Source organism: Falco naumanni, chromosome 4, assembly GCF_017639655.2.
Source record: "Falco naumanni isolate bFalNau1 chromosome 4, bFalNau1.pat, whole genome shotgun sequence".
NCBI classification, from domain to species: Eukaryota; Metazoa; Chordata; class Aves; order Falconiformes; family Falconidae; genus Falco; species Falco naumanni.
This window is the reverse complement of record NC_054057.1, coordinates 111925917-111952190: the sequence shown is the minus strand read 5'-3', so window position 1 is coordinate 111952190 and position 26274 is coordinate 111925917. Positions and strand designations below refer to the sequence as shown.

At 62.6% G+C, this 26274-nt stretch overlaps 5 protein-coding genes across 9 annotated transcripts in view; 4 read left to right on the top strand and 1 right to left on the bottom strand.

Annotated features, from left to right (window-relative positions):
- The window catches only part of BSN (bassoon presynaptic cytomatrix protein), a 74923-nt gene extending 72383 nt beyond the window's left edge, over positions 1-2540 (top strand). Inside the window, 1 exon segment of the mRNA XM_040590523.1 lies at positions 351-2540. The gene's annotated coding sequence lies outside the window, so the exon portion shown is untranslated.
- A 443-nt stretch (positions 2541-2983) lies between these two features.
- LOC121087222 (acylamino-acid-releasing enzyme-like) lies at positions 2984-7689 on the top strand. 2 transcript variants are annotated; one of them, XM_040591994.1, is made up of 22 exons: positions 2984-3035; positions 3774-3903; positions 3985-4111; positions 4193-4286; positions 4388-4463; positions 4540-4703; positions 4776-4913; positions 5001-5092; positions 5166-5206; positions 5283-5404; positions 5567-5627; positions 5697-5794; positions 5885-5936; positions 6023-6111; positions 6184-6322; positions 6398-6481; positions 6563-6643; positions 6742-6830; positions 6935-7125; positions 7195-7297; positions 7365-7471; positions 7540-7689. In XM_040591994.1, exons 1-22 carry the CDS (start codon positions 3024-3026, stop codon positions 7643-7645), a joined length of 2196 nt encoding a protein of 731 aa, XP_040447928.1. In that variant the 5' UTR covers positions 2984-3023; the 3' UTR covers positions 7646-7689. The 2 variants fall into 2 exon arrangements, with proteins under 2 accessions (XP_040447928.1, XP_040447929.1); XM_040591995.1 differs by lacking the exon at positions 2984-3035 and adding an exon at positions 3186-3306.
- A 114-nt stretch (positions 7690-7803) lies between these two features.
- LOC121087221 (acylamino-acid-releasing enzyme-like) lies at positions 7804-12995 on the top strand. 2 transcript variants are annotated; one of them, XM_040591992.1, is made up of 22 exons: positions 7804-8006; positions 8121-8229; positions 8310-8436; positions 8537-8618; positions 8712-8787; positions 8909-9051; positions 9298-9435; positions 9520-9611; positions 9720-9760; positions 9828-9949; positions 10133-10193; positions 10311-10405; positions 10489-10540; positions 10611-10699; positions 11300-11441; positions 11572-11649; positions 11722-11802; positions 11882-11970; positions 12074-12264; positions 12343-12445; positions 12520-12626; positions 12706-12995. In XM_040591992.1, the coding sequence occupies exons 1-22, from the start codon at positions 7911-7913 to the stop codon at positions 12842-12844; spliced, it is 2253 nt and encodes a 750-aa protein (XP_040447926.1). In that variant the 5' UTR covers positions 7804-7910; the 3' UTR covers positions 12845-12995. The 2 variants fall into 2 exon arrangements, with proteins under 2 accessions (XP_040447926.1, XP_040447927.1); XM_040591993.1 differs by having other exon boundaries at positions 12533-12626; positions 12706-12846.
- On the bottom strand, positions 12996-17562 carry MST1 (macrophage stimulating 1). 2 transcript variants are annotated; one of them, XM_040591996.1, is made up of 18 exons: positions 17439-17562; positions 17008-17149; positions 16744-16856; positions 16497-16611; positions 16113-16249; positions 15922-16042; positions 15702-15820; positions 15444-15609; positions 15208-15338; positions 15035-15137; positions 14781-14917; positions 14621-14656; positions 14427-14538; positions 14278-14355; positions 14061-14207; positions 13873-13979; positions 13308-13447; positions 12996-13228 (listed from the first exon to the last, which is right to left on the bottom strand). In XM_040591996.1, the coding sequence occupies exons 1-18, from the start codon at positions 17488-17490 to the stop codon at positions 13067-13069; spliced, it is 2118 nt and encodes a 705-aa protein (XP_040447930.1). In that variant the 5' UTR covers positions 17491-17562; the 3' UTR covers positions 12996-13066. The 2 variants fall into 2 exon arrangements, with proteins under 2 accessions (XP_040447930.1, XP_040447931.1); XM_040591997.1 differs by having other exon boundaries at positions 15444-15606.
- Positions 17563-17855: 293 nt separating this feature from the next.
- Positions 17856-26274, top strand: part of DAG1 (dystroglycan 1) — a 54201-nt gene continuing 45782 nt past the window's right edge. Inside the window, exon 1 of one of the 2 annotated variants that reach the window (XM_040591547.1) lies at positions 17856-17969. The gene's annotated coding sequence lies outside the window, so the exon portion shown is untranslated. The remainder of the gene's footprint in view (positions 17970-26274) is intronic. The other variant, XM_040591549.1, reaches the window with a different exon arrangement.

Genomic DNA, 26274 nt, shown 5'->3' with positions numbered 1-26274 from the left:
AAGGAGGCGGTGCAGCCCCGGCCCCTTCACACTCGGCCGCACATCCTCAGCCCTGCGCGCCAGCCCCGAGCCAAGGCGTGGGGGCTTGGCCTTGGTCCCCAGGCCTGGCAGCATGGTGTGGGCCAGTGCCATACGGATGCTGATGCAGACCCTGGGCTGGCGGGGAAGGTTTGGGAGCCCAAGCTCTGCTCTGGGAGCCCGTCCAGCACGGGGGCGGCAGCAGCTGCTCCGCCAGCAGCACCTCGCGGCTCATGGCCACCCGTTTGCTCAGGCTGGTGCTGCCGCTCCACAGGGTCCCCTCCACAGGGACGTCACCTCCTGGGCTAATACCTCTCTCTGTCTCTTGCAAGCTTTTGAAAGCAGGGCAATCCCTGGATGCTGGACCAAATGGCGGCCGAGCGGGGACCTGGCAGACGCTTCGGGGCAGGCGCCCCCCACGCCTGGCGAGCAGCTCCGATGCGGCACACGGCGAGCCCCAGCAGCCGCCCCGAGGGAACGGGCCTGATCCGGACCATCGGGTCAGGCCCCTTAGGTGGGCCGTGACCCTTTCTCAAGATTATACGCAGAGTTGCTCCCTCTGAACCCCAGCTCTGGCCTCTTCATAGGTTTTTCCTCCCCCACGAGCCGAGGGCTGGGCGCTGCAGGCGCTGCTTCTCCTTCCCAACCCCGTCCACCCCTCCGGGGCCATCCCCGCGCCCCTGCACTGCGGCCCACTCCCAGCCCGCTGGGGAGCCCCCGGAGCGTGTCAGCCAGGACCTAACACTGTTTCACTACCGAAATATGAGGCCATAGGACTCTGACAGGCGGCATGGCCGGCCTTTGCCGATGCGGCCGCCAGCTGGGCATGTGTCCCAGCACGCGGCACCGCCCCGAAGCCATTGGAAGCATTGAAAGGGCCGCGCTCGCCCTCGCCACGCAGCCAGCGCGCCCACCGCCGGGCACCCCTTTTCTTTCAAGAACAGCCTTAATCATCCCACTTTGATTTCTGTGTATACCTCATCCGCACTGGGGGGGGCACGGGGCGTCGTCAGGGAGGGGGTCCTTTTTTCTCAGTTTCTTTGGGTTCATTTTATTTTGGGTTTGGTTTGGTTTTTTTTCTAAACTTTATACCAAATCCTCTTCCCTCTTTGCATTGTGCGATGAGTTAGCACATGGGCTGTCGTCTGTAGAAGCAATAGAGTGCAGGAGGCTACAAAAGAGCACAAATCCCGTGGAACAAGATCAGGAGAGCTTTGCCTCCGGCAGTATCCTTCCTTTTACTGTGCAATCCAAGTCCTTCTCAAGCCATTTCGCGGGGACGGCCAGTGCAGCGGCCGGTGGCCACAGCCCACTCGCCCTGCCAGGAGGGGGTTCCCCGGGGGGTGGGGTGGGGGGTGTGTGGCACTGCCCAAGGAGGGGGCTTGCCAGCGTACAGCTGCATGCCACCCGTGCCCCACTGCCTCCCCACGCCGGCATCACCCTCCACCCCGGTGCCCCCCGCGGCAGGTGGCAGCCACCCGTTCACCCGCCTGATGTTCTATGCAACGAAATAACACGACTCCAGAACAAGACCTGTGAATAGCTAATCAGTTCAATGTCACACCTAAGGGTTTCATCACAAAGCGTGCCGCCAAGCGACCCGAGAACTACTCTTTATCGACCACCCGTGCGTATGAATTCGTGGCATGTTCGACCCACGGAGGGCCACTTTGCCAAAGGGCAGCCCTAGCGCCTGTGACCGTCTGTCCCGTCGTAGAGCATGGCTTGCTACTTCTCTGCACGGTTCCACCCGCCTTTCAGTGCTTGCTGTTCTTTGCCTGGACTTTTCTTTTTTTCTTTTCCATCAGTCCATCGCTGTACTGAAAGCTCTTAGCAGATTTATGCACTTGTTATTGAGGGCCCAGTTGCCGTGGGAAGCCCATGCTCTGCGGCAGGACCCTTGCAGGGGGCTCTGCCTGTGCCCAGGGCTGGGGGAGAGGCTGGCAGCTGCGGGAGTGGGAGCGTGGTGCTCCCGTGGGGCAGCCCCACAGAGGAGAGACGCAGCCCCACGCACACCCGACGCCTCTCCCCGCGATGACAAGTGCATAGCCTGAGGGTGCCTTCTCCAGGCCCCCAGCCCCCAGCTCCTCGCGCTGTAAATACTTGTACAGTGTGTAAATCACACGCGGGACCGAGACCCCCAGCGGGGCCTGTCTTGCTGCCTGAGCATATCCGCCACCTCGCCTCCGCCGCCGGGACCGGGGGCATCGGAGCCCCCCGGCAGGCTGGGCCCCAGCCCACCATGGCAGTCGGCTGGCCGGGGCGGGGGCGCAGGGCGCGAGGGCGAGGGGCCGAGCGTGGCCGGGCGCCGTTTCCAGCGGTAAGTGCAATGCCGGGTGCGCTCCCTCTGAACATTGTGACGGTGTGCGTGTCTGCTGTGCTCTGTGCCACCTGTAGTGACCCCGTACCGTGCCGTACCGTGCCGTACCGTGCCGTACCGCCCCCGCCGCTGTGTCGTGACTCCCTCCCAGAAGCTGCCCCCTCACCAGGTGTTTCTGTGGGAACAGAATAAAAAGGACTTGACACAAACCGTGGACTGGCCCCGGTTCCTGCCTGCCTGTGGCGAGGGGGGCGGGGGGGCTGGACCCTCGGCACGGCGGGGGCGGCCGGGCCGGAAGCCCCGTGGGCCTGGACGGCACCGAGATCCGGGGCTGCTGGGCTGGGGGGTCCCTGTGGGCCCCACGGGCCCGATCCCCCCCCCCAGCCTACGCACGGAGCCCTTGTGGGGCCGCGGCCTGGACCCTGGCCGGGGGGACAAAGGGGGGCCCGCGGGTGAACCGGTGCCTCCTGGCGGGAGCGGCCGCCGGGGCTGGGGGAGTCGGGCCGGGGCGGAGCCCGGCCCCCGAGGCCGACGGCGACGGCGCCGCCCGCGCCCACCAGGGGGCGCCGCAAGGCGGGCGGTGGCCCGGGCAGCGCCGCCAATGGGAGGAGCCGCACGTCGCCGGCCCAGCCCCTCCGTCCCGGAAGTGCCGGCGCTGGCCCCGCCCCTGCCGTGCCGCCGCGACATGGAGCGTCCGGTGAGGGGCTGGGGGGGGTTGTCAGTGATGTCACCGCCCCGGGTGCCCGCCCCGCCACGGGAGCCCGCCCCCGCGCGGCCCCGCTGCCCCCCGCCCCCTCGCCGCAACCCCCTGGGGCCGGGGCCCCGGCCCCGGCCTTGCCCCCGCACCGCCGCCCAGCCCCAGCCCCGGCACCCGCCTGCCCCCGGTGCTCCGGTAACGGCCCCCGCTGTGCGCCCCCGCCACCCCGGTGACGGCCCCCGGCGCTCTCCTCATCCCGCCATGCGCCCCGGTAACTGCCCCTGCTCCGCATCCCCGCCAGTGCCCCTGGTACCCCGGTAATCACCCCCCGCTACCCTCATAATCCCTTCCATGCACCCCAGTAGCTGCCCCCGGTACCCTTGTACCCGCTGGTACCCCGGTACTGCCCCCGCTCCGCACTCCCGGTACTGCCGTCAGTCCTGCAGTAACTGCCCTGGCTCTGCACCCTGGTGCCCCAGTAACTGTCCCCCGTGCTCCTAATCTCCTTGCGTACCCCGCTACCTGCCCCCAGTACCCTTGTACCCATAGTGCCCCGGTAACTGCCCCTGTACCCCCCCCACGTACCCCAGCAACTGCCCCCAGTCCCCTCCTAATCCCCCCACGTACCCTGGTGCCCCAGTACCCGCTCCCTGTGCCCCCCGGCTCCCCAGTTCTTGCTCCGCCGCCCCGCGCCCCGGCACGGCCCCGTGCCCCCAGCCACCCCGGCAGGTCCCGCAGGTGCCGCTGAGCGTGGAGGAGATGGCGGAGCTGTACCGGGAGCTGAGCCGGCACCCGGGGCTCAGCGCTGCCTGCCTCGGTCCCGACGTCACCACCCAGTACGGGGGCAAGTACTGCAGCCTCTACACCGGTACGGGGACGGAGTGGCCCCACAGGGGGGCAGGGGTGTGCAGGGGGTCTCCGGCGGGTTTCCTCACCCTGCTTCTCGCAGAGTGGTCGCAGCGGGACTTGGCACGGGCTGAGAACATCAAGTTCTGCCGCCAGTACCTGATCTTCCACGATGGGGCCTCCGTTGTCTACTCGGGGCCCGCTGGCACCTGCTCCGAGATCAAGGACGAGTGAGTCCTGCTCCACCCCAGCGCCCGCGTCCCCTCAGGATGCTGACGGTGGGGGGCTGACAGGCGCCCACCCACCTGCAGGCTGCTGAGCCGCGAGTCCCCCAGTGGGGCACTGAAGGCTGTCCTGCGTAAGGTCCCCGGCAAGGAGAAGGAGAAGGAGAAACAGTTCCTGGAGGTGAGGGGGGGGGGGGGGGGCGAGGGGGGCTGGATACTCCCTGGGACTCAGAGCAGGATCCACGCTGCGGCTCGGGGCCGCTCCGGCATCCCTGCCCCTAGGTCTGGGACCAGAACCGCAAGGTGAAGAGCATTGACCTGACGGCGCTGGACAAGCACAGCAGTGTCTACGATGACGGTGAGGGGCCAGGGGATGCTGGGGGATGTGGGGTCCTGGGGGGACAGGGGGACCGGTGCCTGACCCGTCCCTGCAGACCAGTTTGGCTGCCTGGCATGGTCGCACTCGGAGACCCACCTGCTTTACGTGGCGGAAAAGAAGCGTCCCAAGGCCGAGTCCTTCTTCCAGAGCAAAGCCCCTGAGCTGGGCACCTCCGATGAGGACACAGGGCACCCCAAGAAGGAGGATGCACCCCTCAAGGTGGGGTCTCTCCGCCCCGGGGCCGCCAGGGGCTGGCTGGGTGGCCGTGGGGCTGACAGGGCTGTGCCACAGGGCGAGCAGTTTGTGTACCACGAGGACTGGGGAGAAGCGCTGAGCACTCGCAGCGTGCCCGTCCTCTGCATCCTGGACATCGAGGGCAACAGCGTCTCGGTGCTGGAGGGCATCCCGGAGCACCTCTCCCCTGGCCAGGTCAGCATGGGGACCCCCAGGGAACTGGAGAAGGGAGGTTTCGGGGGCCAGCAGCAGGCTGAGACACTCACCCCCCGCTCCCCACAGGCTTTCTGGTCCCCCGGCGACACTGGCGTGGTGTTTGTGGGCTGGTGGCACGAGCCCTTCCGCCTGGGGCTGCGGCACTGCACCAACCGCCGGTGAGTCCCCGCGGGGCAGCCTGCCCCACAGCCAGGCCCCTAGCCCCGCTGTTACACCGGTCTCTGCCGGCAGGTCAGCACTCTTCTACGTGGACCTGACAAGCGGGAGATGCGGTGAGCAGCCTGTATCCCAACCCCACCGGCACCCCAGCTCCCCGCAGCCCCTCACCATCCCCTCGCGCCCATGCAGAGCTGCTCTCTGAGGACACCAGGGCCGTGTGGTCCCCACGGCTCAGCCCTGACCGCTGCCGTATCGTCTACCTGGAGAATGATGCCCTGGGACCCCACCAGCAGTGCAGCCGCCTCCGCATGGTGAGCGGCGCTGGAGGACATGATGGGACACCGGGGAGGCGGTGGGGTGCCTGTGCCAGTGTGGGGGCTGACAGGAGGGCGGTAGAGCCCCCTCCCCAAGCTGTGGTGGGGGCAGGCAGGCTGGGACCCTGCCAGACTCGCTCCATACCGTGTCTCCTGCAGTACGACTGGTACACCAAACACACCAGCACGGTGCTGGAGACTGTGCCACGGCAGGCATGGGGTGAGTACAGCCCTGGGGGTGGGCAGAGGGGGCATGGAGGGGTGCTGAGCACCACTGCTCTCATTACAGGCGCCTTCCCAGGCATCTACTGTGGTGCTTTGCCGGGGCTGTGCTGGGCAGCTGACAGCCGCAGGCTCGTGCTGGATACAGCCCAGCGCAGCCAGCAGGTGAGGGCCACCATGCCAGGATGGCAGGGGGGCACACAGGGGGGCCAGGCCGAGTCAGGGCTCCGCTGAACTCTGCCCTCATGCCCCTAGGATGTGTTCGTAGTGGACACAGTGACGGGTGCCACGACCTCGCTGACAGCCGGTAAGTGGCAGGCCAGTGGGGCCGTGTCAGTGCCGGGGCTGAGAAGGGGGTCGGTGCCTGCAGGTCTGACCCCCCCTCCTCCCCAGATGCCCCCCAGGGAAGCTGGTCTGTCCTCACCATCGACCGGGACCTCTTGGTGGCCAGGTTCTCCACCCCTAGCTGCCCCCACACACTGGTAAGGTAACACCCCCCCTCCCCAGTGCCCACCATCCCCTCGGTGCTGGCACTGACCCATCTCCCCACACAGAAAGTGGCTGTCCTGCCCAGTGCTGGCCAGGAGGCGCAGGCACGCTGGGTCTGCCTGCAGGACGCGCCCCCTGTGCCCGGCATCAGCTGGGGCATCCGCACCCTGCAGCCCCTGCCGGAGCAGGAGCACCCCCAGTATGGTGAGTGCCTGGTGGGGCTGGGCTGGGTACCACCACCTCTGCCGAGCGCTGACACCCCCCACCCCACTTCCACAGGGGGCCTGGACTTTGATGCCATCCTGCTGCACCCATGCGAGGGCTCTGCTGCCCAGAAGCCCCCCCTAGTTGTGATGCCCCATGGTAAGAGCTTGCCCTGCTGTGCCCCCTGCCCTAGCTGGGCAGCATCCCCCCGCCACCCCATTTGCCTTTTTCCTCTTGCAGGGGGTCCCCACTCCGTCTTCACGGCCAGCTGGATGCTGTACCCAGCAGCACTCTGCCGCCTGGGCTTTGCTGTGCTGCTGGGTGAGTGATGCTGGGGGTCCAGGGCACTGCTGGATGACACAGTGCACACAGTGGGGTCAGGACGGGGCGGAAGGGCTCTGACACTGCTCCCCCACCAGTGAATTACCGCGGCTCCCTGGGCTTTGGCCAGGACAGCGTGGCCTCCCTGCCAGGCAATGTGGGCACACAGGACGTGCGTGATGTGCAGGTACGACACTGACACGTGGTCCTGGGGCACCCTGTGCTCCTGCGGGTGCCCTGAGGAGGGAAAGCGGGGCTGCCTGCCTCAGCAGGTCTCCCCTGTGGTGGCAGCTCTGCGTGGAGCGGGTGCTGCAGGAGGAGACGCTGGATGCTGGTCGGGTGGCACTGGTGGGTGGCTCCCATGGGGGCTTCCTGGCATGCCACCTCCTCGGCCAGTTCCCTGACACCTACCGCGCCTGTGTTGTCCGCAACCCCGTGGTGAACATTGCCTCCATGGTGGCCACCACTGACATCCCTGACTGGTGAGTACCACTGCCCCCAGCCTCCCCACTGTCCCAGCCCCGTACACGCCCCGGCCCTCTTGTCTGTAGGTGCCTGACGGAGACGGGACTGCCCTACGTGCCTGATGCCCTGCCAGACCCTGCCCAGTGGACAGAGATGCTGCGCAAGTCGCCCATGCGCTATGTCGATCAGGTATGTCCCTGTGCCTGTCCCCATCACTGCCAGCAGTGCCGGTGCTGAGGCTGTGCCGCTCTCGCAGGTCCGTGCACCTGTGCTGCTGATGCTGGGGGAGGACGACCGGCGTGTGCCCCCCAAGCAGGGGCTGGAGTATTACCGTGCCCTCAAAGCCCGGGGGGTCCCCACACGGTAAGTGGGGTGCTGAGTGCCTGTGTGGTGGGGTGCGAGCCTGGTACTAATGCCCTTCTCCCCTCCAGGCTGCTCTGGTACCCAGGGAACAACCACGCCCTGGCCGGTGTCGAGGCCGAAGCCGACGGCTTCATGAACATGGCACTGTGGCTGCTCAAGCACCTGCAGTGCTAACAGCCCCCGCGGCTGCCTCCCCCAATAAACAGCATAGCTCAGCACCCGGCTATCTCTGGTGGTGGTGCCGGCACTAGCGTCACCCCCGCTCCAGTGCTTGTGGCCACTGGACCCTTCTCCCACACAGGCTGGGGTCTGTGCCACTGGGGACGCGCTGTGCCGCGGCGGAGGGTGAGCTGTGCCCAGCTGCCCGGGGCACGGCAGGCCGCGCAGGGCAGCCGGAGGGCTGGCACCAGCCAGGCCCCTCGTGCCGGGCTGCTCGCGCATGCCCTGGCACTGCCCGCTGCCAAGCGGCAAACGCCAGCGGCCCAGCGTGGCAGAGCAAGGCCCCATGGCCTCAGGGACGGAGCGGGGCACAGAGGTGGGCAGGGGGGCCCGGGGGGGGGCTGTGTGGGTGGGCACAGCCCTGTTTTGGGGGTGGGCAAGGGCAGAGGGGTGAGCTTGTCCCCCGCCAGCGTGCCTCTTCCCCACCCAGGTGGCCGGCGGCCCCGCCGCCTGCTACCGGGAGCTGAGCCAGTTCCCTGCCATCACCTCTGCCGCCCTTGGGGCCGCCGCAGGGGGACAGACCTTCCTGCTCTACACCGGTGAGTCACGGGCTCGGCTGCCCTGGTGCTCTTGGCCCCCGGGACTGGCGGGGGCGGGTGCTGACAGCCCCCCTCTGCAGAGTGCAGCCGCCCAGACCTGCCCCGCCGCCGGCTCCTGCGCTTCAGCCGCCACTACAGCCTGCGGCACGTGGGCGGCCGTGGCCTCGCTGTCAGCCGGGCGGCACTCAGCGCCGAGATCCGCAACCAGTACGGCACGGACGGGATGGGGCGGCACGGCCGGTGCCCACGGCGAGGCTGGTGCCCGTGGCACGCTGCCCACTGCAGCCTCCCTCCCTCCTACCCTCAGGCTCCTCAGCCAGCACTCGCCGACGGGGCAGCACCGTGCCGTGCTCAGCCGCTGCCCGCAGCAGGGCCACGAGCTGCTGGAGGTAACACGGGCTGCCCCAGTCACAGCAGCCCCAGGGCACGGGGCAGTGGGTGCCACAGCTGTGGTGTGCCGGTGCTGACCCTCATCCCCCCAGGTGTGGGGCAGCAGCGGGCGCAGCCACAGTGTGGACCTCACGGCGCTGGGGAAGCACGGGGAGGTCTACACAGAGGGTAGGACCCTTTCTGCTGCCCGCAACACAGGCAAGGCCGGCACACCAGCAGCCCCAGTGCTTGCCTGGTGCCCAGCTGTGCCAGTGCCAGGCTGGGTTTTGGCACCTTCTTGCTGTGCCAGGGCCCTTCGCCTGTCTGGCCTGGTCCCACTCGGAGACCAGGCTACTCTATGTGGCTGAGAAGAGCCGGCCCAAACGGTGCGCCCCCCGCCCCTGGGATGTGCCAGGAGCAGCCAGGCCAGAGGAGGAGGAAGAGGATGAGGAGGTGGGTGCCGTGTGCCCCAGGTGCATGCTGTGCACCCCACAAGTGTGCCATGCACGTTGTTAGCATGGCCCGTGCCCCGTGAGCGTGCTGTGTGCCCCATGAGTATGCTGCGCATCTTGTGAGCGTGCCACACACTGTGAGCACCCCATGCACCCCATGAGCACGCCGGGTACCCTGTGACTGTGCCGTGCACAGAGCCCCATATCTGGGGCCATTGGCCATGGAGCTGAGGGGGCTGTGCTGCAGAGTGAGCAGTTCGTCTACCATGAAGACTGGGGGGAGGCACTGAGCACCCGCAGCGTGCCCGTCCTCTGCGTCCTGGACCTGGAGGGCAGCAGCCTCTCGGTGCTGGAGGGCATCCCGGAGCACCTCTCCCCTGGCCAGGTCAGGATGGGTTGCAGGGAGAGCCCCGGGGCTGGGGGTTGGGGGGCAGCCCGGGGCTGTGGGTTGAGCCTGGCTGTTGCACAGGCCCTGTGGTCCCCAGATGACCGCGGCGTGGTGTTTGTGGGCTGGTGGCACGAGCCCTTCCGCCTGGGGCTGAGCGCCTGCTCCAACAGGAGGTGGGTCCCCCCAGCACCCAGCGCCATGCTGGGATGCCCATGCCATGCTGGCACAGCGAGGGTCACCATGGCCACGGGGCTTCAGCCTGACCTGTACCTCCTTCCCAGGTCAGGGATTTTCCATTTGGACCTGGCCAGCAGGCGCTGTGGTGAGCACCAGGGCTGTGAGGGGGTGCCCTGGGGGTCCCCGGGGTGCTGACCCCCTGCTGCCCACAGAGCTGCTGTCAGCCGAGCGCAGTGCCACCTGCTCTCCCCGGCTGAGCCCTGATGGCCAGTGCCTGCTCTACCTGGAGGGGGACCTGGGGGGACCCCACCGGCAGTGCCTGCGCCTGCGCATGGTGAGCAGGGCCCTGCGGCACCCGGCACGGCTGTGCCACCCTGTGCTGCCAGTGGGGTACCCAGCACAGGATGTCACAGCCTCTCACAGTGCCCGGCTGGGATGGGAGGTGGGATCAGTTCCCACGCCCCCCTGCCTCAGTTTCCCTGGCAGGGGCCCATCCCTGATCGCCAGCTCTCCCCAGCTCACCTGGCAGACAAGGCAGACAGTCACGGTGCTCGACGTGGTGCAGGAGCCCACAGAAGGTGAGTGCAGCACGGTGGGCCAGGCTGGGCACTGCTGGGGGGCTGGGACCCCCCTGGGAACCCCCTTGTACCAGGTGCCCACAGCCCTGGCTTGCTAACATTCTGCCCCACTTGCAGCCTTTGCCGGGCTCTACGCGGAGGTGCTGCCGCCACGGTGCTGGGCAGCCGACAGCCGGCGAGCTGTGCTGGGCACCCCGCAGCGGAGCCGCACAGTGAGCCCTGGGGACGGTGGGGACAGAGACACGGCCCCCGCGCCCTGCGCTGACACAGCTGCCCATGCTTTGCCCCCTCACAGGACCTGCTGCTTGTGGACACAGAGGCAGCCACTGTCACCAACCTGACAGCAGGTACGTGGCACCAGGCTGCCCGCAGTGCCCTGGAAGCCTCTGCAAGCACTGGCATGCTCTCTGTCCCCAGGGTCGTCCGAAGGGTGCTGGGAGCTGCTCACCCTCCAGTGGGACCTGCTGGTGGCCACCTGCTCGGCCCCACACCACCCTCCCAGCCTGGTGAGCAGAGCCCTGGCACCACACAACACAGCCTGATACGGCACGGCAATGTGCAGCCAAGCACAGCATGGCACAGCATGGCAAGGTGCAGCCAAGCACAGCATGGCGTGGCACAGCACAGCATCAGCAGGCACAGCATGGCATGGTGAATCGTGGAGTGGCATGGCATGACACAAGTGGGCAAGGCCAGGCCCAGCCTAGCCCAGTATTGCACAGCACATGTGACACAGCCAGATCCAGCATGGCATTGCACAGCACAGCCTTGGCATGGCATGGTAAAGCACAGCATGGCGAGCTACAGCCAGCTACAGCATGACATTGCGTGGCACAGTGTGGCAAGGAAAAGCAGAGCTTGGCCCAGTGCTGGAGACAGGTACATCATGGCACAGCCAAGGATGGCACAGCGTGGCACAGAGCAGTATGACCAGGCACAGCATGGAACACCCATGCATGGCACAGGGCGGCACAGCATGGCACAGTATGAGACAGCACCATAGAGCACTGGGACCGTAGGCACACCAGGGCCGGTTACACCCCAGCACCACGGGCCAGCTGCCCTGAGGCAGGGGTGTCCCAGTGCCACCTGCTGCCTGTCCCCAGGTGGTCACTGTGCTGCCGCCTGCGGGCCAGGAGCTGCCCCTCTTCTGGGTGCCGGTGGAGGACACCCCAACAGTGCCTGGCATCACCTGGAAGACCCTGACAGTCCGGCCACCCTGCAGCGGGCAAAGCCCCGCTGCACACGGTGAGCGCCCGGGGGCCCCCGCTGCACCTGGGTGCCGCCTGGGTGCCGGGGACCCTCGGGAGCAGGGGGTGGGCAGGGTGCTGGGTGCGTGGGGTGGTGAGTGGTGAGGGGGACCCCTTCCCTGGTGCAGACACCCAGGTTTTCGAGGCCCTGCTGCTGAGCCCACCGGACAGCATGGCACCGCACCCCCTCGTGGTGTGCCCCCATGGTGAGTAAGGGGATGGCAGGGACACCCTGGCAGTGCTGGTGGCACCCCAGGTGACGTTCCTGCCGGACCCAGGTGGCCCCTGTGCCGTCTTTGATGCCCGCTGGCGTCCAAGCATGGCTGCACTGTGTCGGCTGGGCTTTGCCGTGCTCCTTGGTGAGTGCCGGGGAGCCTGGGGATGTGTGGCCCCTGTGCCCCACTGGAGAGGTAGCACCCGTGGCCCCTGTCTCCCCAGTGAACTACCGTGGCTCCCTGGGCTTTGGCCAGGCCAGCATCAACTCCCTGCTCTCCCATGTGGGTGAGCAGGATGTGGCGGACACCCAGGTGAGGGGTGCTGGGTGGTGGGTGCCACAGGGGTGTTGATGGTGGGGTCTTCTGGGAAGGTGCTGATGGTAGGGTGCTGATGGGGGGTGACCCATGGGTGCAGCTGGCGGTGGAGCAGGCGCTGTGCAGCGAGCCCCTGGACCCACACCAGCTGGCCCTTCTGGCTGGCTCCCATGGAGCCTTCATCGCCCTCCACCTCCTCGCCAGCCAACCCAAGCGCTACCAAGCCTGTGCCCTGCGCAGCCCCGTCTCCAACCTGCCTGCACTGCTGGGCACCTCCGACATCCCTGACTGGTGAGCGTCACCCCTCCCCCGTCCCACCCCATGCCATGCCACGTCTTCACGGCACCCACCAGCACCTCCGTGCCACAGGCGCTACGCCTCCCTGGGGCTGCCCTACTCCTTCGAGCGGGTGCCCCACGCTGAGGACATGGCCACCATGCTGATGCGCTCGCCCATCGCCCACGCGGGCCGGGTAAGGCAGGGCCGGGATGGGCGGTGGGATACTGGGTGCAGGGTGCTGGGCACCCACCACTGGCTGTACCGCAGGTGCAAACACCAGTGCTGCTGTGCGTGGGTGCCCGGGATCGGCGTGTCAGCCCTATGCAGGCACTGGAGCTGTACCGAGTGCTGCGGGCCAGGGGGGTGCCGGTGCGGTGAGTGGGGTGCAGCAGGGTGGGAGCAGGGAGGCAGCCCTGGGGTGCCAGCTGGGCATTGTCCTGTCTCACCCCACAGGCTGCTGTGGTACCCAGAGGGCGGCCACGTGCTGGCCGGCGTAGAGACAGAGGCCGATATCTTTGGGAACTGCGCCCACTGGCTCCTCCGGCACCTGGGGCAGCCCTGGCAGGGCAAGACGGGACAGCACAGCCCCTAGCACCCGTGGCAGCCCTGCTGCTATGCCAGCCCCAGGGTGACTGCTGGCCCTGGGGACCTCACCAGGACCAGAGGAGGATGAAGCAAGCGTAGCTGGGGGCAGGACGGGACATGGTTTGGGGTTCAGTACTAAATAAATGTGTGAGACCCTGTGCAGTGCCGAGCCCTGTGGCTGTGCCTTTATTGCATGGTGGTGGCTGTGCCAGGCTGGGGCTGAGCCGGCTCAGACCATCTTCATCACCTTGTTGATCCAGTCAACGTAGAGGGAGACGCGGATGAAGAGGGCAGGCTGGTCGGTGCGGGCACAGACACGGGAGGGGGTAATGACCCCCTCTAGCACCCAGCAGTCAGCAGTGAGGCAAGCCAGTGGTCCCCCGTAATCTCCCTGCAGCACCCAGAGAGCGGCATCACCCCAGTGCCAGCAGTGCAGGCTTCCCGAGGCAGCAGTCCCCAGCCCGGCTCACCTCGCAGGCCCCCACGCCAGCGCGCAGCGGGGCAGTGCACAGCTCACTCTCCTTCAGGCGCCCGCGCAGTGCCGTGTTGCACTCGCCATGGGCCAGTACCGGTAGCCGCGCCACGTTCAGCACGCTGCCATCCGCTGTGCCTGCAAGCAGCGAGCACACAGGGCAGCGGGCAGGGGACGCACGGGTAGGGGATGGCAGGGGAGGGGGATGCCGTGACGGGGTGCCGTGGGTGAGGGGATGCTATGGGTGGGGGCATACAGCCTGCAGGGTGACACCTTTGCAGGAGGAGTGCCCTCGCAGTGGGTATGGTGGGCAGGGGATGTCAAGGGAAGGGGATGTTGTGGGCAGGGGACTGCTGTTGCTGGGGAATGGTATGGATAGGAAGATGTCATGGGCAGGAAGATGCCATGGGAGGGAGATGCTGTGAGCAGGGGGATGTCAGGCACCTGGGGATCCTGCAGGCAGGGGTTGCCATGGACATGGGGATGCTGCGGGCAGGGGATGCTGCGGGCAGGGGATGCGTTGGGCAGGGGATGCTGTCTCAGGAGCTGCCCACAGCAGGTACCTCTGGTTTCCCCCCAGCCAGCAATCTCACAGACGGTGCCTGCAGGCACAACATAGCGCTCGGGCGGCAGGCAGATCAGGGCCACGCGCCTGTTCAGGGTGGCTGGCCTGCGGCGAGAAGGGCAGCAGGACATGGTGTCAGCCCAGTGAGCAGTGGGGCACGGCAGGGGCCGGGGCATGGCCACTCACCTCTCCAGCTTCAGCATCACCAGCTGGGACTCAGAGGGGCCACAGATGATCCGTGCGATGGGGATGGTCTGCTGGTCAGGGTCCTCAGGGCCAGGGTCCTTGAAGAGTGTCCCCAGCTGCACCTTGTAGCCCACCAGGTCGGCATCGCTGCAGGTTGGGCACGTGAGCGCATGGGGAGCGGGAGTCCCAGCACCACATGCCCCGGCCCTGGCCTTACCAGGAGGAGAAGCACTGGCGCGTGCTGATCACCCACTGCTCCTTCACTAGGGAACCCCCACAGAAGTGCATGCCGGCCCTGTGGGGATGGGGGGGTGAGGTCCTGGGCGATGCTGGCCACGTGACGGCGCAGACAGGGCACCCACTGACCGGTTGCGGATGCTGACAGTCCAGGGCGAGTTGCCAGGCTGGCCACCGACAACGCGCCCTTTCCACTGCAGTCTCTCATCCCGCTGGCCACACTGCTCGAATGACACCACATCTGTGGGCAGGGTGGGCATCAGCTGGGGCCATGCCGCTGGCACCGGCACCACGGCCCCCACCCAGCACCCGCTGGCTCCCACCTGTGTTCTCCAGGATGGAGGGCACCATGCTGCCAGCTGTGGAGAGAAAGCAGAGGGTGGCACAGGACCAGGATCCCCAGCCACCCTGACAGTATCAAAACTACCCAAGGGGGTGGCAGGGGACCCCCCTAGCTCTGCAGGGGTGCAGGTAGGGGCTTACAGCAGGGCTTGATGGCACAGTAGTCAAAGGGGGTGCGGGGGTCCATGGTGTAGCACCAGGGGCCATGACTGTCATTGTCGGGGTTGCGGCAGTAGTTTTCCTCCAGATGTGCCTCAGGGTGGGTGACAGGCGAGATCCTGCCGGGAGGAAGTCACCACCCCATTGCTGTCACCATCCCCATCCCTGTTCTCATCCTCATCCCCATTCCCCTCCCTATTCCTGTACCCCCCCAGCACACTCCCTCGCACACTCACTGGGGCACATGGGGCGTCTGGGCAGCCCACGGCTGACAGGTGATGCCCTTGCGCGTCTTGCTGATGTGGCCGCGGTAGCTCTCGCCATGGCCATGGTAGCACTCTGGGGACAGGCAGGGAGAGCTGGCACCCCTAGCAGGCACCCCAGGGGCGGGTGCCCAGGGGCAGCTCACCTTGGGCACCCAGCTCATCAGGGCAGCGGCGGATGTGGAAGCAGAAGGCGATGCGGACAGTGGAGCGGGCAGTGAAGCACCACGGTGCCTCTGAGCCATCAGGGTTGCGGCAGTAGTTCTCCTGCAAGTCCCTGGTGGAGGGGCCACATGGGTGTCATCCCCCAACCCCAATCCCACACCCTTGAGTGCTGCCCACCGCCACCCTCCCTGGGCGCAGCGCCCCCCCTGCCCCTTACTTGCATGAGTACTTCTCAGGCACGAAGTGGTGCTGGTGGGGTGTCTGGGCATCCCAGCGCTGGCAGGGGATCCCCGAGACGGTGACATTCATCCGGCCCCGATACCCTTCACCCTTGCCCCTGAAGCAGCCAGTGGTGACGTTGAGGGGTCGCGGGCGTTTCTCTGCTTGCGTGGCCGGAAAGGGGCAGAGTGGCAGGGTTAGGGTGGCACCCAGGAGCCCCAGTCCCAGCTGCGCGGTGGCACTGGCAGGGACTTACTGCAGAGGCGGATGCGGCAGTACTCGCGCTCTCGCCCAGGGTTGGTGGTATAGCACCAGGGCCGCTCGGAGCTGTCGGGGTTGCGGCAGTAGTTGTCATCCAGTCCCTTGTCAGGGTACCTGAGCCGGAGACAGGGAGCAGCGGTTGAGGGTGCCACCACTGCTCCAGCGCCTGGCATGGCCAGGGTGGCTGCACACTGCCCAGGGCTAGGGGCTGGTACTTGTCAGGGTGGTAGGGGTGCTTGTGTGGGTGCTGCAGGTCCCAGCGCTGGCACTCTGTCCCTGTCTCGGTGCGGTCCACAGTGCCACGGTACTCCTCCCCATTGCAGGTCATGCAGACAGCTGCGGACAGCTGGAGGGCTCAGGGAGGGGAACGCACACGGTATGGGGCACCCCGAGATTTGGCACTCACCATCCTCACACTTCTTGATGCCACAGCTCTGGTGCCGGACATTAGGGTCAACGGTGTAACACCATGGACCCCGCTTGTCCTTGTCAGGGTTTCGGCAGTAATTCTCCTCCAGCCCATTGTGGGGGGATGGCAGGAACCTGCTGGCAGCAGGGTGGGTAGGAGGGCTGCTGGGAGCCCCTTGCCCCAGGGTGGGCACAGCCACAATGCTGTGCTACCCCTGGTTGGTGTCACTGACCCCATGCTGTCCCCATTGCTCCTGTGCAATCCCCATCGCCCTCACGCTGTACCTTTTGCCCCCACACTGTCCCTAGCCCATTCCCTGTTGCCCCATGCTGCCCAGGGCCACTGGCAGGTGCAGTGGGGCAGCTGGGGACACAGGGGCACCTGTGGTCATGAGGTGTTGTGGCTTGCCAGTGCTGGCAGCGCAGACCCTTCTCTGTCATGGCCCGTGTGCCGCGGTAGCTGGAGCCGTCAGCCACAATGCAGTCCCGCAGGTAGTCTGGGCAGAGCCAGGCACCACGTCAGAGCCCCAGAGCCAAGCCAGAGCACGTGGGCAGTGTGGGGAGCCCTGTGTGGGGTGGCCTGTGCCCAGTCTGTGGTGTCCCCATGTCCACCTGTGGCACCAGCCCACCTTTCTTCTGGTACAGATCGTAGTGGATGTTTTTCTGCAGCTGGATGTGGGGCGAGTGCTGGGTCCAGGGAAGCAGGTGGCATTGCTGACTCTGCCGGTCATGGTGGAAAGCCCTGGGAGGCACAGTGGGAGGCTGGCACGGCACAGCGCGGGGCCAGTACCCGGGAGCACGCACATGAGCACCCAGCATCCCAATGGGGTGACCCTGGTGTCGTGGCCGCCTGCACTCCCACCTGCCCCACAGCGGCACTACATCCCGCTCACCGGCAAGCCAGGCTGGCGGCACAGCGCTGGGCACACTGCTCTGCTGAGCCCCACTCCAGCAGCAACGGCGGTGAGTCCGCGGGCACTGCCAGCAGCTCGGTGGCCCGCAGGCGCTGGAAGTCATTGAGGGGCGAGCGGTGGCCTGGGGAGTGTGGCAGGATTCAGCGCGCCCATGAGGGCACAGCGTGGGCACCGGGCCCTGTGGCGCATGGGACCCCTGCCCCACGGAGCATGGTATCTGTCCTGCGGAGCCAGAGGGTCTCTGCCCTACAGAAGCGCCCTACATCCTGCCCCCCCCTCCCTGCCGCGGCTCAGGGCAGAGGCCTGCAGGCTCCCGGGCCGGCCCCTAGGCCCGTCTAGGCCCCGCTCTGTCCCACGCCCTCCAGCCCCACGGCGGCCCCACGGCGGCCCGGCCCGGCCCGGGGCCCTACCTGAGCCGAGGGCCGCGGCCAGGGCAAGCAGGACCCCCAGCACGGGCTGCATGGCGGCGGCCCCGCGTCCCCGGGCTGCCACAGCGCCAGGCCGGCCCCAAACAAATATTTGCGGCGGGCCCGGGGCCAGGCGGAGCCGGGGTCACCGAGCGCGGGGCCGCGCGTGGGGCGCGGGGCGGGGCCGAGCGCGGGGCGGGGCCCGGCGGGGGCGGGGCCTGGCGGCCAGTGCGGGGCGGAGCTTGGAGGGAGGCCAAAGGGGAGAGGCCGGGGCGGGGCCGCGGGGCGCGGGGGGAGGCGGGGCCGCGCGCAGCCAGGTGGGGCGGGGCGGAGGGGGGGGCGGGGCTGAGCGCGGGTGCCGGGCGCCGATTGGCCGCGGCCCGCTCGTGCCGCCGGTTGCTAGGCGCCGCGCGCCCCTCCCCCAGGTACGTGCCCGCGCGGGGTCGCGCTCGCGCCGCGCCGCCCGCTCGGTGCGTCGGGGCCGCTGGCGGCGAGAGCCGGCGGGGAGCGGCCTCCGGGCCCGGCCGTCGCACGGTGAGGGGACGCGGGGACGCGCGGGGTAACGGCCTGGCCTCCGCCCGGTGGCGGCGGCAGCGCGGGGCTGCGGCGGCACCTGCCGGGCCGCCCTGCCCTTGGCCTGCCGGGCGGGCCGGCAGCGGGAGCGGGACCGGGAACGGCGGCGCGGCCTGGGCGGCGGCGCGGCGGGGCCGGGTCTCTCTGTGCGCGGGCAGCGGGTCGGTCCGGCCCGCTGCCGCCCCAGCCCCGGCGCGCCCTCCGCGGCCTGCCGGGGACGGCCGGGCGCGGGCGGCGGCCCGTGCTGGCGGCGGGGGCCGGCCGCGGCGCCGCTGCCCGCGTCGTGCCGCGCTTCCCTCCTCCTCGGCGGTTTCCCGCCGCCCGGCCCCCGCCGGGGCCGCTCTTTGGGCGCCGCCGGGCCTCCCCCCGGCCTTGGTGGGCGCCGCGCCCGGGGGTGCCCGGCAGGGCCGGCCCTGCTGGCGAGCGGGAGGCGGAGCGGGCCGGGCCCCGGGCACTGAGCGGCTGGGCCGGGTCGAGCTGTACCGGGCGAGGCGCCGGGCTCCGCCGCAGCCGCCGGCGGGGACGCTGGGAGCGGCCCAGGTGCTGGAGGTGGCGGCCACCGGTGCCTGGCCGTGGTGGGGTCGCGGCGGTGTGTGCCGGAGCCCCTGTGCGCTTCGCCCGCCCGGCCCAGCGGCTCTCCCCGGGCCCCAGGGGGCGGCCGGAGCCGGGTGCGCTCCCCTGCGGCCGGGGCGGCCGGGCAGCCCCCGGCTCTCGGCCCCACCTGCGGCCGGACTGGCCGCTCGGGGGCTGGGGGCGCCCACCTGGGGCCCGGCCCCGCCCGCACACATGCACTTAAACTTTTCTCGTTACTCGGCCGTGCGGGCGGCTCCGCGCAAGCGAGTAGCTCTGCCGCACAAACGGGCGTAAATGTGGAACAGTCCCTGTGGCCTCCCTGGCTCCTCGGAACCAACAGGCTGGCGAAGCTGCTCACAGGAGTCTCCAGTGCCTGTCAAGTCATTGGGCCTGAATTTAGCGAGTTTTGCCCCAGGTTTGAAGTTTGGAAACTTCCCGTGTGTACCTTTAGAGTTTCTACAGGTCTCTGCTGCTCGGGGCAAGAAGGTGCAGGCAGGGGGATGTGGGAGTTGCGCAGCAGGGCTTGCAGTCACTCCCTGCCGTGCTGTGTGTCTCTTGGTCCTGGATATTTGGGCTTCTAGGCCTGGGAAGATGGCACTGATGTTGTTCACCTGCCTAAAATGGGATTAAACCCCTCTTTTTATACAAAAAGGCGAAGCATTCACCTGTCTTCTCTAAGCCCCTCCAGGCAAAGGCTTCTTTCCACTGCGCATCGCTGTTTACATGATGGACTGCTAGTGTCTCTTGCCTTGGCAGTACTGTTCATCACAAAATCTGTTATTTAACTTTCTATATGGAGCGCTGTCTCTTCCAGTCCTTAGCTACAGATTCCTTTTCCCACTTTTAAGAGTTTCTAATTCATAGGTTTCTTCACACAGTCTCTGCTGCTATACTGAGCATCCTAAACCACTTATTCATTCTTCCCAATGCTTGTCATTGCGCTCTTCTATCCTAAATATAGGGTAGTATGCCAACGGAAGAAGCTTGAGAGCAAGCTGAAGTGCTGGGAACACCACTGTTTACTCAGAGGAGTAATCAGCAAAGCTTGGCTGATTCCAGGTCGCGCCGTCTTCTTGCTGCAGGAGTTTGCCCTCACTTCTTTGGGAGCTGGCACAAATCCTTGAATAACTAGAAGATGTTGTTGACAGCACATGCTAGTTTAGAAATACCCCTTTCTTTAAGCATTGTGTAAACAGAATGGTAAATTCTGTGTAATTGTTGATACTGAGCCTGGAGAATTGGCAAAAGCTGTGGGGCTGATATCTGTAAAGGTGTTCTGTGCCTCACTGTGTACCAGTAGGTTTCGTATGGGGTTTCTTAACCCTGAGCACTTGTCTGCTTTTAGAAATGCCTCGTACTCACTGTGAGCTCCAGTGCTGCTTACCTACTTCTCTCCCCTCTCGTCTCTCACTGCCCGGTGTGCTGGGCTTGGCTGCTACGAGAAATGAAGAAGGACACATGACAGGAGAGTGAGACATTTTGCCAGCTTCAACTGCAAAGTGCATGGTTATAATTGGTTCAAAGCTCTGACCGTAACTTGTCTTCCATGGACAGCTGTTTTGAAGGAATTTTCGCATGTCTCTTGTTGGCAGAGCTATACTCTGGCAATGAGGGGGTAATGTCAGAGGGAGCGTTGCTGCGTGCTGACTTGTGCAAGTGTGCCAGCTGACAAGACTGAGAGGTGCTTTGATGTTCTGCACTAAAGACCAGTCGTGGACCGCTCGGGTCTGATGGAGAAGAGGACTGTGTGGCTGCAGCAGCCAGGCCCTGTGGGAATTTCCATGCTCCTGTGTCTGCAGCGCAGGTGTGAGGTGCAGTGTGTTGTCACTGGCAGAGAAGGTGTGATGGTTCTGCCCTGGCAGGAGCGGAGTTGCTCAACAATGGGAATGGTGTCTCCTTGCCTTTCTCGTATCCCTTGGACAGATAATGAGAGTTGTCCTGGAAGAGATACCAATGTGCTGTGCCAGCCTGGGGAGGAACTTCAGCTGATGGGAGTAAAACAGTCTGTCTCGTTTCAGCAATGACAGCTATCTGAAAAGTTTTGTTGTGGGGGTGATTTTGGATGGTTTGTGCCTTTACTCCTGTTAGCTGAGGAATAGTACGGAGGATTTGATTCTAGTAATGATTAATTTAAATGAGGAAAATGCAAACTCTGAATTCTCCTTGGGCAAACAGGGGTCATGTAAATAAATGCCTCTGGCATTCTTTGTGGTGCTTGTAGACTGTCTACCAATTACTTCTGGTCTCTTGCTGAATCAGTGGGAGGCTGTTGCTCCTTGAGCTCCAAGTACTTTGGTGGTGATTTGGGTGAAATACAAATAAACATAGTTGGATTGACCTAGCATATCTGAGCTCTTGGTATGCTGAAAATGTTTGTTCTTAGAATGTTTGTGTAGTCTGGAGAGCTCTGTACCTTAAACCCAATTCGCAGAGGACTGTGACCATGTTTAAGCTGTGAAAAATAAAAGATCAGCCTGAAGAACCTGTGCTTTTAGGGTTTGTTCTGTGAGACTGAGCAAATTGCTAAGGTGCTGCTGCATGGAAAGTTAACATATTAACCTGCGTGAATGCACTAGGTAGGTGCACTTCCTAGCCCTAGTGCCTTTTTCTATCTGTTATCTCCCTGCACTTATCCGTTGGCTTAAACTGTCTCTGGTTCAGCTTTTCTGGGATAAAATTGTAGTTTTCCAGCGGGAAAGATGGTTGTTTGTATTTGATGTTACCACTTTCTTTGTCATTGTTTTTTTCCATGAGCATCCAAGCTGATCTGCTGGCGCAATGCTGTCCAAAAGAGATGGTCCCAGTCCCCTGGCCAGGCAGGCCCACTCCCTCCCTCTTGCAGGTGCTTGGTGGGCCCATGAGCTGTTCGCCTGGGGACCAGCAAAAAGCTCCCTGGCTCTTGCTCGTGGTTTGTGAGCTGTTCTGGGTGTCTGATGAGGAAGAGACGGAGGAAGGTGAGTGGCATGGCTTTGTTCAGGGTGTGGGGAAGCAATGGGGGGCTTCCCTCTTCTGTCAGTGGTGACCTGCTCAGATGGACAGATGTGTCTTGAAACCATGGCCTGAATTAAAGCTGGAGCTTCTTGCCTGATGGTAGCTTCTGCCTGAGATAATAGCTGGGGTGCAAGTGATGTAAGGCACCCTTAGGCATGCACCCTGTTTACACGAATGCCATGTCCTGCTCAAGGTCACCTCAGCCCAGCAGTGCTGGTTTCTGGGAGCCAGGTTTGATGCAACGCTAGGGAATTACCCAGAATCTTTGCTAAATACAGCCTTGCAGCTCTCCCACAGCTGGGGTTCCGTCTCTGGGCAGTGTGCTGGGACCCGAGAGCCGGAGGGGGCTGCTGGGCTGCCAGGTGCTCCCATGGCTCCTTACTGTGGCTTTTATGTCTGACTGTGGGGAGCTCACAGCAGCCTCCCAAAACCTTAACACAAATGGTGTTCTGCCGTGTGCCCCCTGAGCTGCATCGCTGCTGGGCCACGTTGGTCCCAGTGCCACCACGGTTGTCCCAGGGTGAGGTGCAGAGGGTGAAGTTGTGTGGGATGACAGCTGGTGTAAGGCTTGCTGCTTCCAGAGAGGAGAGGTCCAACCTCTGGACACCCAGTTGTGGTGTTTGCAGTTGTCTTGCTGAATTGATTTTCTTTATTATTATTATTTCTGGGTTAACTTTCTGCAATTTAGTAACCTGGATTGTCCATGGAAGGAGCTTGTCAACACCCTGGCAGTGCAGGTGGGTAGGAAGCAAAGCCAAAACTGGAGGAGGAGGAGGAAGACGTGGGCATGGTCCCTGTGCTGGAGCGTGAGGGTTAGCTCAGGACGAGTGGTTGCCTCAGCCAGCCTCATGGTTTCATGCTCTTAAAAGGGCCCTTCTCTTTCCCTGCTTTCAGCTGTGCCCTCTTGCCTCCTCCCACATGCCAGCTGTGGTGCTGAGCTGATGCATTGATCAACTGATCTTGCTAACTTGGCATAAAACTGTTATTTTTTTCAGCTAGACCCTTTCTTCACTGGCTTAGCAAAGTGGTCAGGAAGGGTGTTGGACCATCCTTGGAGGCAGGGAGCCATTGTATCAGCAGACCTCTCCCTTAGGATGGTGCTCTTAGCTGTAATGGATATTTCCATTACAGGGTTGAGTTGTCTGCCCAGTTTCACTGTCCTGCAGGTATCCTCTAGGCCAAGAGAGTAGTTCTTGGTGGGATTCAAAGTACATTATCTCTGGCAGACCTTCATGCGCAGAGTGGGACTTGGAAACAGCTGTAGAACTTGTCCCAGCCCTGCTGGTGGACAGTGCGCAGCTTGTTTTGGGTTTTTTTCTTTAGAAAAACAGGCTGCTAGCCTCATCTGACTTGTAAAGGTATATTTGAATGAAGGTTTCTGCTGACCGGTTCTCCTTTCTTCCCCTTTTCTTGTGTTGTGGTCTCACCACAGTGCTCAGCTGTGGCATTTGCCATCATTACAACCCTGAATAAGGATACAGTGTGTATTTTCTACCGTGCTTTCTGAGAAGGGCTCAATTCATGGAGAGTTACATGGGCAGCTTCAAAAATATTTTGGTTACTGGCTCCTCGGAGCTTTCCAACAAATTGGCTTAGATGCCTCTTGCTGCAGTACTTGATGTTACAAATACTCCTTGGCAAGGACCTGATGAGCAGCATTCCTCCTGTCCCTCCTCAGGGGCTGAAAAAGTGATTATGGAAGAGGTTTCAGTTTACTCTAGCATAGTTACAGGTCACGCGAGTGCTGAGTGCATATAGGCAATGAATTCACACTGGGTCTTTTTTTGAACTAGATTGTACATTTAGACTTCAGAAAGCTTAATCTTCTGTGAAGTGTGTTCCTTAAGGGTGGGGATTAGCATTCAGTAATTTTGATGAGAGTTTCCTGTAGCAGATACTGATCATTTTATATCAGTCCCAAGGGCTAAGGATTGGTTTTGGATGAGCTTGAGTGTTGAATTACGACAGGTGATGGGAAAGCCTTGTGCCACTGTCACAGCTTCAGATCGTGACGTGGGGGCTGCCTATGCTGTTGGTCCCTTGCTGCTTCTTGTGGCACTGCTTGCTTCTTGTCACATAGGCTTCTTCCCTCTTTCTTGTGCAAGATCAGCCCCCAAATGGACTCTTCCAGGCTCTTTGGGAAGGGCATCTCTTCCCATGAGGCCTTGAAAGGAGTTCTTTGTTGTGTGGGTTTTTGGGGACTTTTTGATTACAGGGGAGAGGGACTAGGAGTGGTTGATTAAAAATGATCCCTGTCTCTAGTGCTCGGTTATTCAGCAGTCCAGGATGCTGCTCATATACTTTAATCAGAGTGGAAGTAGCTGCCGAGTCTTTCCAGTACAGCTTCTGTGCCTCTTCCGTGAGCTCATTCTCTAAAGCAGCCCTTCGGTATTGGTCTGTAGCTGAGAGTTTCCTCTGCAGCAAGGGAAAGTTTCATCAGGCCTCCTCTAAATATTGCTGAAATAATGCGTAGAAGCATAAGGTGAGATCTTTTGTTATCTTTTGTGTTGTGAGTCTTGGGATTCCTACAGGAAGGTCTTACATAGATGTGAGCTTCTAGGTGGCTAGTGAGAGGCATTTTGAGCCAGGAGGCAGAAAAAGGTAAGTGTGCTGATACCGAGTGCTTTGGGGCTCTTTTTCCTCTAAGGAAGAGACCTTCCCTCTAGATCTGCTTTCTCTGAGAGTTTCCCAAAGTAGGGATTTCTTCTAATAAAATGGTCTTGCAGTCATCTTCAAATACAGAGTTTGATGCCAGTAGAAAATCTGGCATGGTGATTTTGATGTTGGGATAGCAATGATATGAATATTTGAGGCTGCAATGATTCCCTGTTCATGTCTCTTAGACTTTCTAATTAGGTCTTGACACCTGTGGAGTGTAAGCTCTGTGCTGTAGGAGCTGATTCCTGCGTGGCAGACCATGCATGGTGTTTTCCCAGCCCAAAGGAAATGTTTCTAGTGGAATTTTTATGATAGTGCCTGGGGCCTGCATTAGAGAATAAAAGGTGGTTATTCTAAAACCTTCTCTGAATTAAACTTTGCAGGATCCTTTTGGGATGATACGCAGAATCAGTGTAGCTGTGTCTCTCTTTCTCCAAAAATTAGGCTTCTACCCCTACAGACACAGGGTTAAGACTGGCTGGAGGCGAGGGTGAGACTATGCCAGTTCAAAGGGAGAATCTTCCTCTAGTATTTTTCCTTAAATTCAAAACCCCCTTGCCTATCTGCTCCCTAAAGTCCTCTGCATCTTCCCTTTTTCCTGCAGGCTGTACAGTAGCACATGCTTTAAGACGTGTTGGAAAGTGTAACTTCAGTAGTACTGGCAAGTACTGAACTTAATAGGAGCAAACAACTTGTATCATTGATGTCGTTAGCTCTTGCTTTGAGTTCATTTAAAGCTTCTGCCATGTGGTATTTGTGTGCAGAATAGTTGTCATACGGGGTGCGTAAGTGGTTTTGCAAACTTTGGAGTGCGGTCACAATGTGGATCTGTCCATCCTGTGTGGAGTAAAGCATCAGGAATAAGGCAGTAAACCTTATTTTAATTAGTGTCCAGGTCAGATCAGGTGTTTTTCAGGCTGGGTACTAATGTTTTTGTTGTGGCAATAATACGGAAGTGACTTGGACCAATGATCCCTTGTAATCAAAAGTCTGTCCCATGGTGCTGTATGTTTTTATACGGTGTCAGTTCCCCAGAGTGAGTTATTTGGCCAAAATATGAAACTGTCCTCTGCATGGGGAATTTTGTGCTTCCAGCGGTGTTTGTGAAGCTGGTGCTTTATGTGTATCTGGGTGCCAGCAGCCTTGTGCTGGTTGCTCTTTCAGGAAACAGTTTATCACATCGTGGAATAAAATTTTGAGTATCAGTGTGGTGGGCCTTTGGAGGGGTAAGTAGTTTGATCTGCTGAGAGTAACAGTTGCTGAGAATAAATACAGATCTCCTTCAGAAACATGTAGAGGAAGCTAAGGCAACATGTTGTAATAGTGCTGAGTGCAAAACCCCATGAACCCCTGGTAGTAAACTGTTTGTAAGAAAAGTGTAAGAATACAGCTTTATAGCATCATGAAAACCTTGTAATCGAAGCTAAGATGAGAGGGCTTCATTTGCTACTGGCAAGGATGTAAAATTGTATATTGTGGACTTAAAGCATTGCGAAGGCAGTGCTGTTCCCCTGTGTGGTAATGGTGATAAGCCGGGATAAAAGTTGTGTGTGATTCTGTCTGCTGAACGTGGCAGAGTGAAGTACTCTGTGATTACCATGGCTAATTTAGGCGTGAGAAGGTTTGCTTAAAAGCCTCGTTCAGAGGCGAATGAGCTTCTGGAGTCTAGCAGCAGTGCTCCAGACCTGTGATGTGGTTCAGTCACCACCCTCCCCTCAAACCATTGTCCCAGCGCTGGTACCAGACCCTCCTCTTCCTTCTCCCTGCCACTGGGTCTGAGCTGATATGCCAAGGCCTGCCATGCTCCTGAAATGTCCTAGTTGTTGGGTCAAGTGGAAATGGTGCAAGTGCTGCTTGCCTCCGCCTCCTGCTTTCCCCCTGCCCCAGCAGCGGCTGCAGCAGTTTGGAGCCAGGACCTGCTGGGACAGGTAGAGCTGTGCATCGCTTGCTGGCGCTTCGGTGACTTTTGATCTGCAAACTGGATGCGGCTCTGTGAGCTCAGCCTGGTCTGGCAGGCGACTGTGCCTGGCCTGTGGCTGTCCCA

Bases quoted from the DNA above. Each gene is read 5' to 3' on its own strand.
- LOC121087222 (XM_040591994.1), top strand. The intron at 5,795-5,884 runs GTGAGGGCCACC...TCATGCCCCTAG, and splicing joins CAGCCCAGCGCAGCCAGCAG to GATGTGTTCGTAGTGGACAC. The intron at 5,937-6,022 runs GTAAGTGGCAGG...CCTCCTCCCCAG, and splicing joins CACGACCTCGCTGACAGCCG to ATGCCCCCCAGGGAAGCTGG.
- LOC121087221 (XM_040591992.1), top strand. From the start codon at position 7,911: ATGCCCTGGCACTGCCCGCTGCCAAGCGGCAAACGCCAGCGGCCCAGC. The intron at 11,442-11,571 runs GTGAGCGCCCGG...TCCCTGGTGCAG, and splicing joins GCAAAGCCCCGCTGCACACG to ACACCCAGGTTTTCGAGGCC. The intron at 11,650-11,721 runs GTGAGTAAGGGG...TGCCGGACCCAG, and splicing joins CCTCGTGGTGTGCCCCCATG to GTGGCCCCTGTGCCGTCTTT.
- MST1 (XM_040591996.1), bottom strand. From the start codon at position 17,490: ATGCAGCCCGTGCTGGGGGTCCTGCTTGCCCTGGCCGCGGCCCTCGGC. The intron at 16,043-16,112 runs GTGAGTGCCAAA...AGCTGTCCGCAG, and splicing joins CATCAAGAAGTGTGAGGATG to CTGTCTGCATGACCTGCAAT. The intron at 13,448-13,872 runs GTACCTGCTGTG...CGCTGCTTGCAG, and splicing joins TGGCTGGGGGGAAACCAGAG to GCACAGCGGATGGCAGCGTG.